Raw genomic sequence first — 20,842 nt, 5'->3', positions numbered from 1 at the left:
ATGACATGGTTATTCTCTAATGCTTATGGCTGAGTGGGCGAAACGTTTCGGAAAAATTCGCTCTGGAAGAGCAGCAAGAAGCTAGCGGCAAGCCAGCGACAAGCCAGCATCAAGCTAGCGACACCCGTCGAAAGTGGTATTCGTCGCGAGTATACGCTAACAAGAGCAAACCCGCGTCTAGAAGAAGTTTTTAGTAGTGAATTCGCTATGACGTCATTAGACGCGGCTTCTAGCGAATAAAAGTCGCTCGTGTAAATCTCGCTTCAGAACTTCTGACTTGCGGCTTATTGTAATAGACTTATAAGAGTTAACCGTAAGTTGTGAAACTGGACCTTAGTGACGAATTTCGTTTACATATATCTCATGTAGGGATCCGCGACATTTTCTCCTTACGAAAATCGAGTTCATCTCGCGGCGGTACTGTGTACTACAGATGATTACAGCTGTTTCGAGAGAGAGAGAGAGAGAGAGAGAGAGAGAGAGAGAGAGAGAGAGAGAGAGAGAGACAGAGATAGTAGCTAGCTGAACCTGACTTCATCTGAAATCGTTTGGCGGGAAGATAACCACGTGCGCTATTTGTGTTGTGTCTTGAGATATATATATCTTCGGATTAAATATTAGTGATACTTTACCGTGAACTGTCAACATGCTTGAAGACTATCTTTTGAAACACCATACCAAAGACTTGGAGGACATTTTAAATGCTACAGAGGACCATTTATTCTATTCAATATACGTAAAGTAAGTCATTTTACAAGCATTAGCTAGGTTAGCAGAGATATATCTTATTATTGTTGTGTAATTTCTTAAATGTATTAAAGGGTAAGTTAATTCTGTAGTAGCATTCTTATCGTATTTTAATTTTTTAGTTTTGTGTCATTATTTGAAGCTGATGCAGAGAATGCACAGAAAATCTTACGCAATCCTAGACATTATTTACCACTATGTGACGAGGCAGCAGTAAAAGCTCAGGAACAATTATATAAACCTGACAATGAGCAAATAGTAAAGACGAGAGTACGAGTCTTTATTTTATTAGTTACTATATGTAAATTATGCATTGAAGTAATCATTTTTATTTTGACATATATATGTATATTAATATGCAGGTTCATATTCGAATTACTGCAGTACCAATAAAAATGGATGCAGGTCAAATCGGTGAGCTAGTTTCGACATCTGGAATTGTAGTACGCATGTCTCAGCCCACAATTATGAAAATGAAAAAACGTTTCATCTGTAGAAAATGCAAACATATTAATCTAGTCAAAGTAAGTAAATTTTATGTTTAGCAAAAAAATACAACATGAAATAACAGCAAATTATAATTTAAAGTTAATATATACATAACAATCTTAATCTTAACTTTTTTCCTTACAGTTAGAATGGGAAAAACAAACGTTTAGGAATATGAAACAATGTCAAGCATGTCGTTCTCAAAATTTGACTGCTTCAATGTCTTTAGAACAAGAGGATTGTTCCGATTACCAAGAAATGAAGATTCGGGTATGGACATAAAAGAATTTTCTGATTACAATATGTATCATTCTTTACTTGAACAATATTATATATACAGGACCAATGTAAAACAGATGCGAGGAGTTACTATTCAGTGGGTCTGGAAGTAGTATTATTAGATGATCTTGTTGACAAATGTAGACCTGGAGATAATGTAGATGTCAGGTTCATAAATTATGTATTTTTATATTTGATTAATATATATCTATAATTGTTATAACGTAAGAAAAATACCAATATTATAATTATTAAAATAAAATTTGATTTAGCAATTAGTTTCAATTACAAATATAAAAATATTTGTAGTGGAGTAGTTATACGAAAATGGGGCAAATTAAAGGTTAATCAACGCGCAGAAGCTACGACATTTCTGATGGCAAATAGCATTTCTATACGCAAGAAAATCTCAGAAGCAACATTCTCTACAACAGAAATAAAAGATACATTTACAGCATATTGGGAACATTATAGAGATAATGCATTATCTGGCAGAGATAATATTCTCGCCTCTATTTGTCCACAAGTATATTTAATATTCTTAAATATTACACAGAATAATATACATTTAATATTTTACATCAACATCAAAAACATTTTAATAAATGTAACACATTTCTTCTTTAATTATGTTACAGTTATATGGGATGTATATCGCGAAATTAGCGTTAGCTGTTGTTATGTGTGGTGGTGTGGCAAAAACTAATGAAACGGGAACGCGTATAAGAGGTGAGCCTCATCTTCTTCTAGTTGGAGATCCTGGCACTGGCAAATCGCAATTACTTCGTGTTGCTTCTCGATTGACTACACGATCTGTCTTTACAACCGGCGTTGGAAGTACTGCCGCTGGACTTACAGCAGCTGCTGTCAGAGTTAGTACCTACATGTTAAATGCTTTATTTTCATTCATCGTTTTTAATTAAGAGATAATTTATTAAATAAGTAAAAAAGAGAAAGAAAGATAGAAAGAGAAATTTATTGCGAGATTTATTACAGGATTCGGACGGTTGGCATTTAGAGGCAGGGGCTTTAGTACTCGCAGATGGAGGGGTGTGTTGTGTGGATGAGTTCACGACAATGAGTTCGCATGATAGAACCTCTGTACACGAAGCAATGGAACAGCAAACAATCTCCATCGCCAAAGCCGGCATGGTGAGCACATTAAACAGTCGCTGTTCAGTCATTGCAGCCATCAATCCGGACGGTGGATGTTTTACGGGCGATGACTGGAAGACCTGCTTAGGAAATCCTCTTTTGTCACGCTTCGATTTGATTCTTCTTTTGAAAGATACTAGAAATCCCGAATGGGATAAGTTGGCGTCGAGTCACATTTTGAAAGCTGCCTGTGAAGACGAAGAAAATAATTCGTAATAATATTCGCATTTGCTTTTTTACACAATCAATATCGTTCATAATAATAAAACATAAAATATTATAGATATTCTGAAACATTTATGGGTCCTTTAAATTTAACGGGCTTGTGGTCAGAAGAGACTCTCTGCGAATATTTCACACATGTACATACGTTAAAACCAATACTAACCGAAGAGGCACAGAAGGTACTCAGTGCAACTTATCTTCATCATAGATCAGACCCGCAAAGAAGGCCTGAGAGAACAACAGTGCGACTCTTAGATAGTCTTATCAGGTAAAACGAAAAAACAATCATTTAAATTAGTCATCATTAATGAGACATCTCTTTTTCGAACGTTGTTTGTCTTGACTCAATTTCAATTATCGCAATCTACGATAATAACATTATTGGACTTAATGTTTAACAGATTAGCTGAGGGCCACGCTAAACTCATGTACCGAACTAAAGTAGAAGTCATTGATGCTGTGACTGCAGCAGAATTGGTTGGAACCACATTAGTAAATAGTTCTGATGCCGGTTGTTCATTTCCAACAGATCCAGTAGCAACATATCGTTTGAAAGGTATATTTATATTAAACAATTCACGAAATGAATAAGAGATATTTTAGCATTCTTTTATACGATACTAACATCACAATGTTTTCTTACAGCAAAAGACTTACTCAAAAAGTTTAATTTACGGGAACTGGAATCATACATATAAACTTGCCAGTATGTTTGTTATATAATCAGAATTAAAAATTAGTTTAATTTAATATTTTTAATTTAATATTTTTATGATAAATATCTATTAAACTTAATAATCATTATAAGATTTATCACATTTGATGATTTCACATAGAAAATATTTTATATGCGTGATTATTTTTGTAAAGATTATTTTTAACAATTTCGGTTATATTTATATATTTTTATTATCATTATAATATGTGAAGAAATACAAATAAAAATTATAATATATTTCAGTTTCAACAAATAACATTTTTTAACGCTTTGACTGAAAAGTTATAAAATTATTTTACAAATTTATACAATTTTAAGTAAAATCCAACTTTTTTATCATTAACATGTGTATTTGTTTTAATAAGAACAATAGTTGTTTGAGAAACAACAATCATAATAAAATGATCTAACATATTGCGTAAAAACAGGAATGTATAGGGTTTAACAAGGTTACAAGAAAATTATTGAATATTTATAAGTGAATATTTATAAGTAAATTAGCGTTTATGTTAACATTCAACAAATATGAATCAAATTATGTTCTAGAGATCAAATCTTGTAGTTATTTGGACTTTAAATAAATTGAATTACCTTCATAACTTATAATATGATCACAATGTTATGAGACTGTGCCACTAAAATATGAAAGCTAGTAAATATAAGCAATTATATAATAATTAAATCATGATATGATTGATATGATGATCAAGAGCTCACTCAAATTATATAACCTAATTTGAAGATCTCATAAATAAACAGCAATACAAATTAATACATCAAACTTACATATAAAAATGTTATATGTATAGTATAATTTTCTTTCAACAAAAATATTATACTTAGAAACAAAATACATTTTCGAAAAATTTCTTTAGAATATCTGTTAATACTTCGAAATAGTTTGCAATATTAACTGCAGTATTAACAACGTTAATCAGCGTACACATCAGAGAATAAATTTGATCGTGAAGTATAATTTTCAAGTATATTGCAGAATTTCATTGTAAGAATAAAATTTGCAATATTCGATGATCGTTTTGTATAATCCATAAGTAGTGGAACTAATGAGATCTATCCACTTACTGAATGATGAAAGCCAGAACATAGTGTTTTTTGTAGGACAAATAAATGATAGAATTATTTAGTAGCGTGGTTGGCTAGCATTAGCCATCTGCGAGCGAACTGCACTCGCCGCAACATTGCTCGCAGCATTTTGCACATGCTCGTTTCGCAAAAATGTTGTAGCAAATTCTTGCTGCGCCTTCGTAACACTCGCGTCGGAGGTACGATAAATGCGATGAATCTAAAAATAGTCTCATTTTTATTTCATTGAGATCAATATCATTTAATCTTCTCTCTTTCATCTATGTATATACTATACCTTAGTAAGCAGTAAGAGATCAGCACCTGCCGCAAGAAGAAAACAAATAGCAACAAAGAGCATAATAAGACCGACAAAAACACCTTTGGCCGTTGCATCAAACATACTAATTGCTGTAATTATGCCACTGAAAAATAGAAATATTTATATTTGTATCAATGTACAAATTGCTTGTAGATTGTACATAAAATTAACTAAAATACATTACCATGTTCCAGCACCAGGAATGCCTATAGCTTGGATGCCGGTGACGATTAATTGAAAGAAGAAGACAAAGAAAAAGACCATAAAATTGAAAGAGCTGTCATTTCTGAAATATTAAAACAAGATTTATTTCTAATTTCTATATTTCATTAGATTCCTAATATCCCAAATAATGTTAAGTAAATTTACTTAAAAGCCCTATATGCTGGTCTAAACCAGCACATAAAGGAGAATGGGGTGAAGAGTATGAGATACAAGATAGCCAAACCGAAGGCTGAGAAACCTTGGCCACACAGCATCAAGACAAATCCTCCAATTACATTCAACAGCAGAACAAAGCCATGAACTACAAACAATATTATTATAAATAGTATTATCCATATATAAATAAATATTAATAAATATAAAATGGTGTTCGAGAAGCACGCTATCGACTATTGTGTTATTCTATCTTCATTGTTTGGTAGATGTAAAAGGATAAAATAACGTGACAGCGCGATCCCAATCTCGCATTCAATTAAACTTACACATCCACAGGTAATATAATTGCCTCACTGTTTTTTGGAAATCGGTATGAATTTCCACATCAATATCTTGGTAGAAGCATGGTTGGAAGCAACACTTGTCTGGTAATGGCGGCCAATTATTTCGTCTTGCTAAAATAAATACGAGAAATAAATACGTAAAGCAGTTTTACATAATATTAAAAATTGTAAAGTATTATATCGGTAATATTAAATGTACATAGTAATATAACTACTAACGATAGTACGGGGTATTTCTCATTTCTTCTTCCGCCCTCGCTTTCCATTCCGATTCTGCCCGTTGCTAAAACATTTGAATAATTTCTATTATTTGATCTTTGATCTTTTTCTCTCCATGTTAGAGAAAAAGGAAGAAAGTAAAAATCAAAATATAAAAATAAAAAAAGAGATGAACGATGCAAAGTCAGCTGAAAAGAACAGATTTTTTAAGAGACGTTTTATGTATTCCACAAGTATACGAAAAATATATTGAAATAAGTATTTTAATATAAATTTACATTATCTGATGGAGGTGACATGCTTCCAAGTGCTGCATTAACTGTTTGTTGGGGAGTACGAGCATATGCAGGAGGAGGTGCTTCTTGATTAGTAGGTTGAAGTGTAGCAGGTTGCTGTGTCGCACCGACTCCTCCATAAATTGGTGGATTTACTGCTCCTCTGACTTGTGTAGTTCCTTGAGTGCCTTGTTCGGCAAAAGGATTATAATCTTCAAGGCCTCTACTAGCGGGTGTAGAAGTTACTGCTCTTCGTATCGCTGGATCCTATTATGTGTTAAAACATATACATTGACATATCTTCTCAATCTTTTAATAAAATTTCTTATCTTATCTTCCTTCTTTATTCTTATAAATATATATATACATTTATCATATCACAAAATACAAAGAAACATATTCGAATAAATTATTCAAAAAAAGATACACTTTATTCGAATCATACTTCGAAATATTTTAAACTTGAATTATAATCAAACGTAAAAGAGAAATAATATTGTAGAACAATACACTTTACCACAATAACACGTACAAAATGACCACAAAATTACGTACAAAAAATATAATAATATAATAATTATTAAATATATAAAGCATACACAGATAAAACATACAAATATGTATCTACAAAATTAGATTTTATAAATCTCGACCTCTCTCTCCTTGTTTCCGATAAAAATAAGGAAAAGTTACGCGGGCAAATTATGCCGACATTAGAATGACACATACAATAATCTTTAGCGGAGCATTTAAGTTACGGCGCAAAATCGCTCGATGAATCTTATTGACTTTTCGCAAAAGCGAATATCAACGAGACTAAAAACTGATTTACGCCTCGGAGCATTTTGACAGATATGCGAGCAATATTGGAGCACAGTTCTGCGTGTTTCGTTTTCGTCACTGTCACACACATGAGATAAACGCTATACTCACCGAGAAGGGATCGTTAATCGTAGGCTCCCCGAAGGGATTCTCGTCAAAGCCGGACATCTCTCGTCCTCGTTCTTGCACCGATGTTACGCGGTCGAAACGCTCTCGTACGATTTTGATAATACTCAATTAATCTTATCTAAATCTGCCTAAACCTGACGAGCCATAATTCCACCTTTACGTACGGTGACTGACGATGACGCCGTGGCAGCAGCCATTTATTTCGATCTACGTCCCTCACTACAGTTTCATAGTCCATGCGAACTCAATACTAGAGACCAGAGACCCTACAGCCTACAGCAGAACTAAAGAGAAACCTGAGAGCGACCGGGCCTTTTTCGTGTGACGCTCGAAAACGCTTGTACACTGGCGGCACCAACATCATTTTCATAAAATAATGTGAACTACGTATCACATTGTTTATCACTGCTGATAAAGTCGAGTGTGTTGAAAATTGATGTGTGCGAGTCCTGTTAGACATTCACAATACATTCTTGTAGATGCAAGATAATATGCATATATAATATTTTATGTACATACTTACGTTTACATAATTTTTCCTTTACTGAATATTGATTATTATTGTCAATATTAATAGTATACATATGTATACTATTAAAAAAAATTAAGTGATTATTTAAAATTATCGCTAAAAAGGAGCAAATTGAAATTGCGTATCTTTGTAAAAAACAGTGTTTAAAAAAGCGTTTTAAAGCGTGAAACCTTATTTTTTAAATACTTAATTTAAATCTCGTGTCACTGCAACGATTTTGCTACAAATGACAATTTAAAATGAACCTTGAAGAATAGAAAAATAATTTTCAATTTTGATAACGTGAACGAAGGAAACAATTTTTTTGCAATTTTTTCAATTGCATCGTAAAATATAGATATAACATTTTCTTTCTAAAATGATTTTTTAATCATTACTATTTTTTGAACAAATTGTAATGATTTAATAAAGTATAAGTAATGCACTTTCAGGACTTAATTTTCTAAAGATCTGCCTATTTGCGCCGGTATTCTGTTACAGTAATTTGAATTGCATGCACTTCTGTAACATTTTATCTTGGTATTTAAAAAAAAATAAAAACATTTGATATTAAAGATTTTACGCCTTAAAATTTACTTATATATGCACAATTGTTACAGATGCCCACAATATAATAACGTGATGATTTGTGACAATTTTACAAAAACGAATTCTCGACGATTCGTGATAACTAAAATTTTATCTATTATAAAGTTATCAAGAATTACCTAGATATCGATTGTCGAATGGCGAAAATTTGCAACAATTACGTGCATAGCACATATAAATTAATTTAGAGAAGTAAAATTTTTGAATCGAAAATTTTTTTGCATTTATTCGTAATGCCAAGAATACAGCATTCAGAAATTTGAACAGTTGAAATTCTTGCAATTATCAGATGAAGCCAGTTCTACAACAGGGTCGCAAACCGTAACTCGCAAGAAATTAACAAATCATAGTCGATTATTTTTGTCTCTCTCTCTCTGCGGAGATATGTATATAAATATATACATATATACTGTTCGTTCGCTCGCGACTTTTGTGATATATAAGAAATGTTCATACAATATTCTAAACATTTTTAAACTTTTAACAACATTGACACATATTCTATGATGATTCTTTTACTGTTTCGGAATATTCGGCATATTGGGGATTCAACCGTCGCTCCATCCCCATCCTCTTAATATGATGTTTGATTTTTATCTTGATTGATCTGAAAATTATAGCGGATGAAATAAATAAATGATTAGTGCCAATATAAGATGTACTAGTCCCAGGAGCGGACTGTTCTTTATTGAATTAATAATTAGTGTCTTAATGATCACTTCAGTAAAATGGATTAAAATGGATTAAAATTTTATCTATCCGAATACATATTTTAAATAGTGAAAATTTTTTTACAATTGGATTTAATTAGATTTAATCCAAATTTAATTAGATTCAATTGAATTCAATTAGATTCACTTGGATGAAATTGGATTGTAAAACTGTATTTCTCTTATTCAGAATTTTGAATTGAACAATATTCACGATGTACAGAAAAAGCTAATATTATTTTTAAATTGAAAGGTATAGAAATATTTATTAACATGTATGTATATGTGTGTGTAATAAGCATCAAATGTTTTTCTAAGTATTATTTATTGTATATTTTAATAATTTTTTAATAATAAATATAATTCTAATAATTTTAACTAAAATTTCTGTTTTATGTATCTGAGAGATTTAAAAAAAAAGGTATCACATGCAATCTTAATTCTACTTTAATGTCATGCACCGAAAGGTCAATGCACCTTAGTATCGTGTGTTAAATTACACGCTTACAGCACTTCGAATATTAGTACAAACGCCGTACATAAGAATGACAATATGATTTACTACCATACCCGACGCACGCGCAACTCTTGCGATTCAATAACAGATAAAGCGATGTTATGGTAGCGGAACTGCCAGTCGCTATGTGCTTATCCTACCGTGTTAACTGCTTTTTTTTTCTTTTTACATTAGACGATACATTAAATTCGCATCGCGTGTACTTAAATCCGTGATAGTTGGATAAACGAGAGTGATTAATAAAAACAATCGTTATTTTTGTGCTTGGCTATGAGATGGATGAAAAGGACGTGAATATTTTCGCAAATGTATATATATTACACAATATTGCCTTACACTCATATTTAATTTAAAAAATTTTTTTTTCTTATACCATTAATAAAAATTTGTGTTGCAATTAATACATAATTTTACAAGAAAACATGTTGTAACTTCATGTTAGATGAAACGCATCCGGAAGGATGATATATCGACGCACAATTGTTACTCATGCCAAAATATATATGTAATAAAAATGCTGTAGGCTCTAAAAACTCCTTTTCTTAAAGTTTATAAATTTATCGTAGATTTCGGAACTTGTTCTTAATTTTTTATAAAGTGAATTATACTATCTCTCGTTTCTATGCAGATTTTTATTCGATTGTAGAATGGATGTAAGTTCGTTGGTACCGGCGGGACTTCAAGGAGGGCAAACAGATGCGTGCCAGATTCAGGCGGGATACAATAAACTTTCGGAAAATTTGCGAAGATTCACACCACAGGCTATACAGTGTGCTATTTTTTGCGGCGGATCCAGATGCAAGTATGAAAATCCAAAAGCCTGGCCGGCTATCCACATGGCAATACAGAACATCTTTTCGCATTGGTGAGCACTAAAGCTATTCATTAAAGTTTAATTGAATAACGAAAATAAAAAGTAATTACTAAGTAATGAGCAAAAATAACGTTTTGCCAATATTTTTTAAATAAATTATAAATAAAATTACTTTGATTAATGTTTTGTATAAGTTTAGACTTTTAGAGAATATCAATTAAACTACCGTAAATCTAGTAACCAACTATGTTATTATTTGATAAATATGTATTCATTCGCCTCTATACATAGTCTTGAACTATTCTAAATATCACTTGGCAATATTTATAACTCGTTCAATAATTTATGTCGGCACAAAGACACATGCCGTATATTTGAACCATCTTATTATTGACATTCTGTCGAAGTATCGCTCAACTGCAACGGCACCGAATATTTATTTAAATTTGATTTATTCAAATGTACATATATTTGGCACATTAATATCCCCTTCGTTGCATCGGCATAAATAATTAACACTATAGTCAGAACTTGTTATTGTATATTGTTGCTAGTTTTTGTATCAGTTTTTGATTTAAATAATTTAATCATTTTAATGTTTTAGGGTAACCGATGATGTCCTTGCGATGGCACGACCCAATACTGCACAGATAATAAAAAAAGACATAATTGCCCAATTTCAAGGGTGGAGTATAAAGACCATAATAAATCTGCAAACACCAGGCGAACACGCAAGTTGCGGTGGTCCGTTAGAAGAGAGCGGCTTTACATATGATCCCAACATTTTTATGAAAAACGACAGTAAGTATCAAAAATATTTACTGAAAGTTCGCAGTGTTGATTTTTTATTCATCAAGAATAATTTATAAAAAACGTTGATTCTGTTTTTTATAATATATTTTTGAAATAAAAACAAATCAAATCTAGTCTAGATAATTTATAACTTAATAGTTTTCCTAAATTTTTAATTTACTATTATATTTGTTTTTAATACTTTTTTTATTGACGGCTAAATCAAAGCAATGTTAGTGTTTCAATGAAAATCATTCCCACTATCAGTACATTGCAAATAATGCACTGTTTAAAAAGCCATTTATTTAAATCAATATTACGTTATTGCATTTCGCATTTACATGATAATATCTAGACTAAATAATAATAATAGCGAAACAAAACGATGATAATTTTACTTTTAAATTAGTAACGATAATAGTGAAAATAGAAGGGGAGTTTGTCCTTGTGTTAAACGCATGTAGAATCGTGTGGAAGCGTTTCTCCCTTGATCCTAACAACCACCAGTTAGATCGAAGAGCTTCACAATATAACATGCAATGCAGCAAAAGTGTATATCTATAGAGAGGAAGAAAATGTTCCAAAATAATTTTGCTGTCACTTATTTCCTATTACCACAGGAAAGTTTTAACATCAAGCTGTCTCAATTACCGATCACGTGAAAATCTGTTGCAGTTTATTATTATAATTTCGCCCTAAAGGATTATGGTAGCGCCACGGTGGGGAAACTTTTGGACATGGTCAAGGTTGTGGCCTTTGCCGTGCAAGAAGGAAGAGTGGCCATTCACTGTCATGCCGGTAAATCGATTTTTCGTGCAGTGCACTTGACCCAATTGCATTCCCTGCAGTTATCATGGCTTTTTTGAATGTATGATCGTGTGAGATCGATGTATGTAAATGCATAAATTTCAGTCTACAGAAACACTGCTTTTTCTAAATCAAAGGTCTAAGGCCAGTATTTATAGTCAGTTCTTATATTCAAGACCGTCTTAAGTTCTGTCTTTGAAGTGTCACGAATCAATCAGAAGGCCGCATTAGCATTTTAAGTTATTACTTAAGACAATCTTAAAATAAAAACGGATTATGAATACCGTTCTAAGATTTAAATCTTCCATTTCTCTGGTTAAAGATGTTAACATATTTCTGTTATTTTTTAATTTAATGTTATTTATAAAAGTATTTGTCTAAAAATTAAATTAGTAAAAAAATGTATGACTACATATATAGTGTGTATTCAATATTATAAACAAAATTATAATATACTTTCCATGAAATTTTTAATTAACCGGCTTAAAATTTTTTATCTTTTTTTCATTATTTATAAATCTCTTATTAGATTTTATTGACGCTATTATTTTGCTATTTATTTATTAGTGTTTTACATTAATATTTTATTAAAATTTTTATTAAAAAACTTATATGCATTTTTACTTTAGTGATCTGTTTTAAATGTATTTGATTTAAAAAACGTTTGAAAAGAATTTATTATGTATGACATTATATTGTTCTGTATTGCAAATGTATAAAATCGACCGACGAAACATGCATGCATATGTAACCGTGAATTTTACATTACACACGCGAATAGTTTCTATCAAATATTAAAAGCAGGGAATAGTAATCTTAATTAAATAAAAAATGCATGGTAAATTTAATTCACAAGTTAACAATATACGTGATATGATTTTTATCGATATTTTTGTGTTAATTGTTTTACGTTTACCACTATTTGTTTAACACACAAATACTCGTTTTAAGAATTGTATAAATATATAAATTATTGAAAAAATTTAAATCGTTTTATTATAAATAAATAATTTGCTACTTAGCAATCAATATTTAAATTAATTTATCAAATATGGTGCTCTTTTCATGATGCTCTTTATAATAATAATTATTTGAATAATTATTCGATTAAAAATAACTTGATATATAAAAAAGCCAGTGCTAGTTGTTGTAATAATTTCATATGTAATTAATTAGGTTAAAGCATATAATTTTACTGATAAATATATTAAAGATAATAAAGATAATAAACTAAGGCTGTTACGTTCCATTTAACATAATTTAGCTTCACGGACATTGCCGCATCGCAAGGGAGTTTCATTCCATTAGAGCATAAAATGCGGATAAAACGATAAGCGATCTCGAGCTTAGTAATATATTTTTAAGAAGTTAAGAACGTAAATTGGCATATAATTAAATTTAAAAGTTTTTTTCGAAAATATTTTGTTTTTCATCTTGTACTTTGCTTCTTTTAAAAATAATTTATATATATTTTGTATCTTTTCTCTATTGAGAACATTAATTCGAAAATTTTACTTTAATGTTAATGAGATTAATTAAATAATTTAAAATATGAATATATTTTTATACTCGTATTCTATCACGTTTGTTTACGTATACGTAAAACAATTATATATACGACGAAGAAAATATTTATTTCGATACATATATGTTTGCTACGTCTAAATGTACTAATTGCCAAATTATTGTATAATGAAAGTTAAAGATATGGTCACCAAGGTCAGTCATGACAAACTGATATGTAATCTTCTTATGTCATATAATGCATACACAAAGAAGATTGCTATCTAAATGGAATTATCTGGTTCTAAATAGATTATAAATGACTTTTAATTTTATTTGTGAGTACAAGTCCAATGTTGTTTTCAATGTTGTTGCTCGATGTTGTTTTGTTATTAAGTTATAAAGTATTCATTATAAATTTATTATAAATTTAATTAATTCATTATAAATTTAACTTTATATAAATTGGTGTATAATCATTATAACTAAGTGTAAGTTTAAAAATTTACCTCAAAAATATTTTGATATTTTCACCTTATTATTTCTTTTAGAAATAACATTGTATATATTTTGTATCTTTTCTCTATCAAACATCAATATAAAATTTTTACTTAAATATTAATGAGATTAAATTAATTCATAAAATATGAAAGATACAAATTTCATCGATAATAATATAATCAAAATGTGAATTTATGTTAGGACTCCATTATTATTTAAAGTGGCGTTATACGTGATAGGCGTCTATTCTGATCGATTGATCAATTTCTTCGTAATGGTTGCTTCGAAACTATCGCAAATTTACAATCACTTTCTCGTTAAAAAATATTAGTATTGACTTACGCAGAAAGTCACGTACGGAATTAAACTACAAAGAACACAAAATTATAATTATTTTATCAAAACATTATTCGTAATTACGTTCTCTCAAATTCTGTTGATTGTCAAAAAGCAAAGAGATTATTATGATATGTTATTGATTTTAATTCTAATATTCTCATAGTTTGATGCTAATCGTCGCTTTTAATAATTAAAATTGATCAAATGTAGCAGAAGGATTTAGAAGATAACAACGTAACGAGCGCGATTAAGAAAGTTAAATTGTAGAATTTATCCGCGCCGCAGTTATCGCGGTCAGTTGAATTGATCAGCGTGCTGCAACTGTAGAAATGTCTTGCATGCATGCTATGATTTAATTATAGAATGAAAATGTACGAGATTTTAGCATTGTTAATGTCAATCAGATATCATATAAGAAATATACGTATATGTATACGTACAAGTTCTCGCTTCTTGTTGTAAAATACAATTCGACTACAGTTGACATTTTTATCTTCAGAGTTGCAATATTTATTAATCTATAAAACTTTTTAAATCGATGAAATGATGCTTTATCGCTAGCACGGTTACCTAACGTGACCTATCCTTGCTATTCTTGGAATCTAAAATGCGAAGAATATTTTCTTATAGTTGATAGGAATGATGGGCTTCCATTTCATATCTCAAATCTTACATGCAATCTAAAATTGCGATCGCTTCTTCTCACTTTTTTGATAAACGTTATAAAACACTTTTACAGTTATCTTCTTATATATAATTTTTTATACACAATTACATTATACATAACATGTTTATCACTATTTTTTATAGTTAAGAGTAATCTTTTTTTTTTGCACTTGAATTATTTTATATAATTTGCTTGCTTGTGCTTTTATTCGATTAATATCTGCAATTAAGCCAGCCGTAGTAGAAATAACAAAATATTTTATTTTCAGGTCTCGGCAGAACCGGTGTTCTGATAGCGTGCTACCTTATTTACAGTCTTCGTGTAAGGGCGAACGATGCCATTAGATTTGTCCGCATGAAGCGTCCCTCCGCCATACAAACGCGCGGGCAAATAATTTGTATTCAGGAATTCGAGCACTTTGTGCTTCCGCAAATGATAGTATTCCCTTTGCACAGTACAACGGGAGATCACAAACCCTATAGTCTTCAATCGTACCTGAAAAAACAATATAACATGCTACACGGATATGAGCAGCGCACCTTCAAGCATATTCCAAAAGTGCGAAGCATTCTGTTTTTTTCACAATCCACTTATGTGATGTTAGATTCCTTTATTATAACATGTAATTCTTTTAAAACATTATATAAAGCTTTATAATTAAATATTAACTTTATAATTAATATTAATAACTTTATAATAAATATTAACTTCATAATTAATATTGATAATTAATACTTAATTAATTTTATTTTAATTTAATTTAATTTAATTATCGACAGAATTAATTAATGTTCTCAACTATTTTTGTTTGTAAGTCTTATTGATATTATTAATAAATTTAACATGAGAATTACATTTTTGAAATTTAATTTTTAGGAAGAAATAATACGATTAAAAATATTTAAAAATATTAGTAAAAAGTAAATAAGATGTCTTTAATTTATGTTAGTCTTTATTCTAACGTGTAATCTTTTTCCTAGTAGTTTCGGTTGATTATTATCACATAAACGAGCGCATATTAATTTTCCATTGTTATTATTAAGATTATCTACTCAAAATATAACTTCCTGATTAATTAACTATGTATTACTTAGATCGTTTTTATTATTTGCGAGCGGATACTACAGCTCTGCGATTGTCAGGAAGATAATTCGGCTTCCGAGATTGTATATACGATTTCCAACGTGCCTTTTACTCAAAAGTTCATTTGTCACGTTTTGGAGAAATTCCGTGACAAGGGTAATATGCGACACTCCTATTCGTGGGCGGAATCCCTTACGGACTCTTACGAATACTCAAGTGAGAGAAGTATTACATGCAATTTAATAATTAAGCAATTTATGAAATTAACCTTCGCCCATCCCTGAGATTATCCGACTAAGTAATTGAATTGTTTGTGGAATGTTTTACTTTCGATTAATATCTGTACATTTATAAATATATTTTTTGTTTAAATACTCTCAAAATAAAGTAAATATGTAAAATTGATACTTTTTGAACATATTTCTTAATTTATTGATTAATTTATTTATTCTTGATTTATTTAATATATCTTGGAAAGCAAGGATTAGTATCAAAATATTTATGACTGCTACTATTTATATTATATTTATATATTATATATTTTAGCTTCCACAAAAGCGTGCAGTAGTAGTCAAGGTTCGTCCCGAGATACCTGTGATGATATAGGAAGATTGAGTGACGTATTTTGTATGTCACCAGATACTCCTTCCTGTGACTCTACATTCCCAGGTACTATTAACAAATTTTAATGTGACTTTTTCGATGGTATCACTGACATCTATTTCGATGATATCTCGCTAAAGTAATGTGCACATCTTACAATGGGACTTTATATACTGTGTACAGGTCTGGACGACAGTTGCGTGGATGATGTCTTAGGCGATGGCATTCACGATCAGGATCTGCTTGATAATGACTGTTACAAAGAGATTCAGTCGCACATGGACTTGAGAAGCGTCTCCCGTAATGATTATGAAACAGTGACGGCTGAAGAAGCTATCAAAGCGCTCATCAGAGATAGTGTTTCACTTCCTAATCCTATAAAGAAACGTTTGCAGAATTATCAGGTGTATTTTATATCTATACCAAAAAAATTTAGACACTATACTATTTCCAGCGTGTACATTAATTACTGCATATATATACAAATCGTTCATTCAGTTTCTTCAAACGTGTACAATTGCTTGAATGCCGATGCTTACAGTTGGCTCTAGAATCATAAATAATGAATAGTAAATATGAGCTATATGCTTACTGATAGAATGAATCAATTTGGCGTAAAACGCGGATATATTATGTGTGTGTAATATGACTATGTATAATTCTATTTTTAAAACTGCAATCAAATTGCAATTATTATGATTTATCCTAGTTATGTTAAAGACGCAATTTTTGTGTCTTTAAGTCACACACACATTACCGTACCACTTACAGTCGAGTTGTAGCAATCTGAATCGAATATATGTTGAATTAAGAAATAATAAAATTTTAAAAGAAAAATAGAAATGTTTTTATCTTGGTTTGCGAAATAGCATAAAGCAATTAGATTATTCAAAAAATGTAACATAATAATATTCAATTATAGAAAATTATATATAAATATTAACTACAAATCATAATGTATAGTAATTATTTGTCTGATATTTTATTTAATAATCTATTCACAACGCTATACGTTGTTACAATAAACAATAACATCAAATTAATAGTAAAAAAATGAAAAATACATTTTTAGAGTGACTTAAATCATCGATGTACTGCTTGGCAGCGATTAGAATTGGAAACTAATTTGGAGTTACTGTCAGCATTATTGTTCGAATGGTTGGAAAGTCTTAAGCATCCTCTTCTTGACGTTGACAGCCTTAGTTACATTGTCGTGTGGAGTTCAAAGCCGCAGCGATGCCTTGAAAAGCTGTCTGTCTGTACAAGATACTTATTAGAATATCTTTTGCGGTTCGTCACTCGCTTAAGACCTGTGACAGCTGAGAGCCAGAGTTTAATTACCAAAAGGCTAATGGCGGCACTGACACAGCAAACAATTTGGATCAAAAATTATTTTCATCCCTCACGTATGTGAATTTTTTAATTGTTGGTAATTTTTAATTAACAATTATTTTATTAGATAATACTGTTGTATATAACACAATAAGTGTCACACTATACAAAATTATGTAATCAGGATAATAATCTTTAAAATAATATTTGCTTAAAGATATTTAGAGACACGTGGTATAATTGTATCCTATCCATCAGTTCTATACCTTATTTGCGTCATATCACAATCCCCAGAAATATCGATTTGTCCAACACAGTCCGCTTTTATCCTATTTATATTTCAATATCGATAATCTTTATGACGACATTACAAGGAACACAGACTCATAGACACTAACTTTTTTTGTTTTGTCGCTTTCTATTAAACAGATTAATACTAATATAGAAATAAATAGCTTTTTGACATTGTTAAAACTTGAATTTCAGATAAACATTTCCAGAAATTGCGACGCGGTACCGCTGGTAAGCTCAATGAATTCTTCATTCGCCTGATGAACTTGATAGAAGAAGTTAACACTCAAGGATTAGACAAGCCTCCATGGGCGTCGAAATGGGAATTATTATCTAATCACTTGCGGGATATAGATAGTCAGAAAAATAATGGATAATTGTGATAAATTTACAGTTTAGCATTCCGACGAATTTTTTTCTATTTGCCAACAATATAGATTAAACTTCTATAATTTATTTTTCACCAGGTAAGAACAAACAAATAATTTATAACTTATGCGAATTATTCGCAATATTAACAATTATATTAACGATTTTCTTATTATATAGCAGCTCTTGAAAAATGTCTAGTCTGTAATAGCAGCTGCAGGTAATCGTCTAAGCAAGATTTAACTCATTAAGAAGTTAAAAGATGAGTTTTATATAACAATATAAAATAGAACATCTTTGTCATTGTACATTATATTAAGACTCCTGTTCACTTACTATCACTATTTCAAATCGTGATGTCAGAAGCAAGAAGAATATACAATAAAGATACCTATATATATATATATATACCAAAAACTCTCCTTCTGTTTCATTAATTAATAAATAACCATGTATCTAAAAATAAATTATGCATATATATATGTAACAAAAAATGAAATAACGTTCACTATGACACACTGTCAAATTAATTTAATATATAGAAGTATAATTAGAAGTATAATATAGAAATATATACACACATAATTTAATTTCTCCCCAAAACAAGAAGTTTTCGGTATATTTTATAAGTCTATTCTATATTGACTGTAAATGTTGTTTTACTAAAAAAGATTTTTATTCAAATATAATTTGCAAGAATTTTTATTGTATGTTTTTTCGCTTTTGACATCATAATCTGAGATAGTAGTGGTAAGTGAATATGCACATACACACACAGGAGCTTTAATATCATTGTTGCTCTGCCTGCGGAAGGTTTGACAATCGCTCACTGCGACATACTGTATGTGATAAAGCACTAGCTGTTATTCTTTCAAACAAAAATTAGACGAATCGGCTTTTCTAATATCAGCAATAATTACCATGGATTTAGCTTGCTTAAAACTTGGGAATTACTTACGTATTACAATACATATTCAGCTTTCGATCAAGTCTTAATGTTAACTACGATTCTATAATTACAAATATGTAATAATTTTTACAATCTATAATTATTTTTACGAAATATTCTATTTAATTTGTAAATGTAATATTAACGTATTTTGTAATAAATACGTTATATTAACAATTTAGATTTATGTAAACGATTTTAATAAATAAAAAAGAATATTTTAGCAATAATAAATAAATATTAAGCAAACCATTACCAAAAAGAGAGAAGCAATGATCCAAAAACAAATAAAAAATTTGAAAAACAATTATACAGAAACAGAAGAAAAATTATCGTATAATATGTATGACAAAATATTAAAATAATTGTAAGTTATAAAATTAATAACAAGTATGGAATAAAGGTTTAACGGTCAAACTGGTTTTAAATGTTAAGATTATTCGTTAATTTTATATACTACATATGTAGTCTTTGACCGTTACAGGTTTTATTCTATACTTGTTGTATGATCACGTTTACGGCCTGAAGAAATCCTTGTTTAATATCATAAAATTAATACCGTCTGATCTAATTAAAACATAACATCACTATTGCATTTTAATAGAAATGAAACCGAAAATTTTTAAGTCTTATGAAAATCTTACTATTATTTGGAATTAAATTTTTTTTTTCAATTTATAATTATAATAATATGTTATTAGATATGGATGAAAATACTTCAACTGTGGATTAAGTTTTTATTTATCTTTTTCTTGTTGCCAAATTCTTCGCTATTCATTTTTCAACGTAACTGTATAATTGATAATTAAATTATATTACAACAGTTTTTTTTACAACATCCGCTTACTGCATTGAATTAATTATAACTAAACTAATTATTACATTAATTGTATAAGTTTAAATATTATGTGCGACATTCATATTCTTCATTTAATGTTACTGCTGCATATATAACTATCAGCGTTTCAATTCAATACAATTAATGATATTCCATTCAGTTTAAATATCACTGTGATTACATGTGACATAAATGAAATTCAAAATTAGGCTAACTATACTAACCATGGAACGTGGAAAATTTAGACTATTCTTCTCATTAAACATGATATATATTTAGGAAAAGTATTTTGAAGTAATCAAAGATGGTTACACGAAAATTACAGATCAATATCAAATATTATAATTATATAAGAATGATAAAGACTGAAAAAAATAGAATCATACTAAAAGATGATAACAAGTAACACGAAGTGTTAC

The 20,842-nt window shown here is 29.8% G+C and overlaps 2 protein-coding genes across 4 annotated transcripts; one reads left to right on the top strand and one right to left on the bottom strand.

The window, feature by feature from the left end:
* Positions 1 to 576: 576 nt before the first annotated feature.
* Positions 577 to 18,728, top strand: LOC108764207 (uncharacterized). The gene is made up of 18 exons (XM_018512329.1): positions 577 to 741; positions 870 to 1,017; positions 1,110 to 1,271; positions 1,381 to 1,506; positions 1,577 to 1,683; positions 1,825 to 2,041; positions 2,154 to 2,387; positions 2,512 to 2,882; positions 2,954 to 3,163; positions 10,182 to 10,400; positions 10,954 to 11,150; positions 11,817 to 11,939; positions 15,227 to 15,516; positions 16,053 to 16,257; positions 16,588 to 16,710; positions 16,828 to 17,048; positions 17,717 to 18,050; positions 18,463 to 18,728. Exons 1-18 carry the CDS (start codon positions 647 to 649, stop codon positions 18,642 to 18,644), a joined length of 3,564 nt encoding a protein of 1,187 aa, XP_018367831.1. The 5' UTR covers positions 577 to 646; the 3' UTR covers positions 18,645 to 18,728.
* On the bottom strand, positions 2,786 to 7,426 carry Scamp (secretory carrier membrane protein). 3 transcript variants are annotated; one of them, XR_001940262.1, is made up of 9 exons: positions 7,171 to 7,426; positions 6,241 to 6,504; positions 5,963 to 6,026; positions 5,726 to 5,854; positions 5,388 to 5,544; positions 5,203 to 5,304; positions 4,995 to 5,121; positions 4,697 to 4,916; positions 2,786 to 2,858 (listed from the first exon to the last, which is right to left on the bottom strand). XR_001940262.1 is itself a non-coding variant. In XM_018512327.1 (8 exons), the coding sequence occupies exons 1-8, from the start codon at positions 7,225 to 7,227 to the stop codon at positions 4,755 to 4,757; spliced, it is 1,062 nt and encodes a 353-aa protein (XP_018367829.1). In that variant the 5' UTR covers positions 7,228 to 7,426; the 3' UTR covers positions 4,530 to 4,754. The 3 variants fall into 3 exon arrangements, 2 of the variants coding, with proteins under 2 accessions (XP_018367829.1, XP_018367830.1); XM_018512327.1 differs by lacking the exon at positions 2,786 to 2,858 and having other exon boundaries at positions 4,530 to 4,916; XM_018512328.1 differs by lacking the exon at positions 2,786 to 2,858 and having other exon boundaries at positions 4,530 to 4,916; positions 6,244 to 6,504.
* Positions 18,729 to 20,842: the final 2,114 nt, after the last annotated feature.

Source organism: Trachymyrmex cornetzi, unplaced genomic scaffold (assembly GCF_001594075.2).
Source record: "Trachymyrmex cornetzi isolate Tcor2-1 unplaced genomic scaffold, Tcor1.1 scaffold4, whole genome shotgun sequence".
Lineage (NCBI taxonomy): Eukaryota > Metazoa > Arthropoda > Insecta > Hymenoptera > Formicidae > Trachymyrmex > Trachymyrmex cornetzi.
Note: the sequence above shows the minus strand (reverse complement) of the source record. Positions and strands in the feature narration are given on the sequence as shown.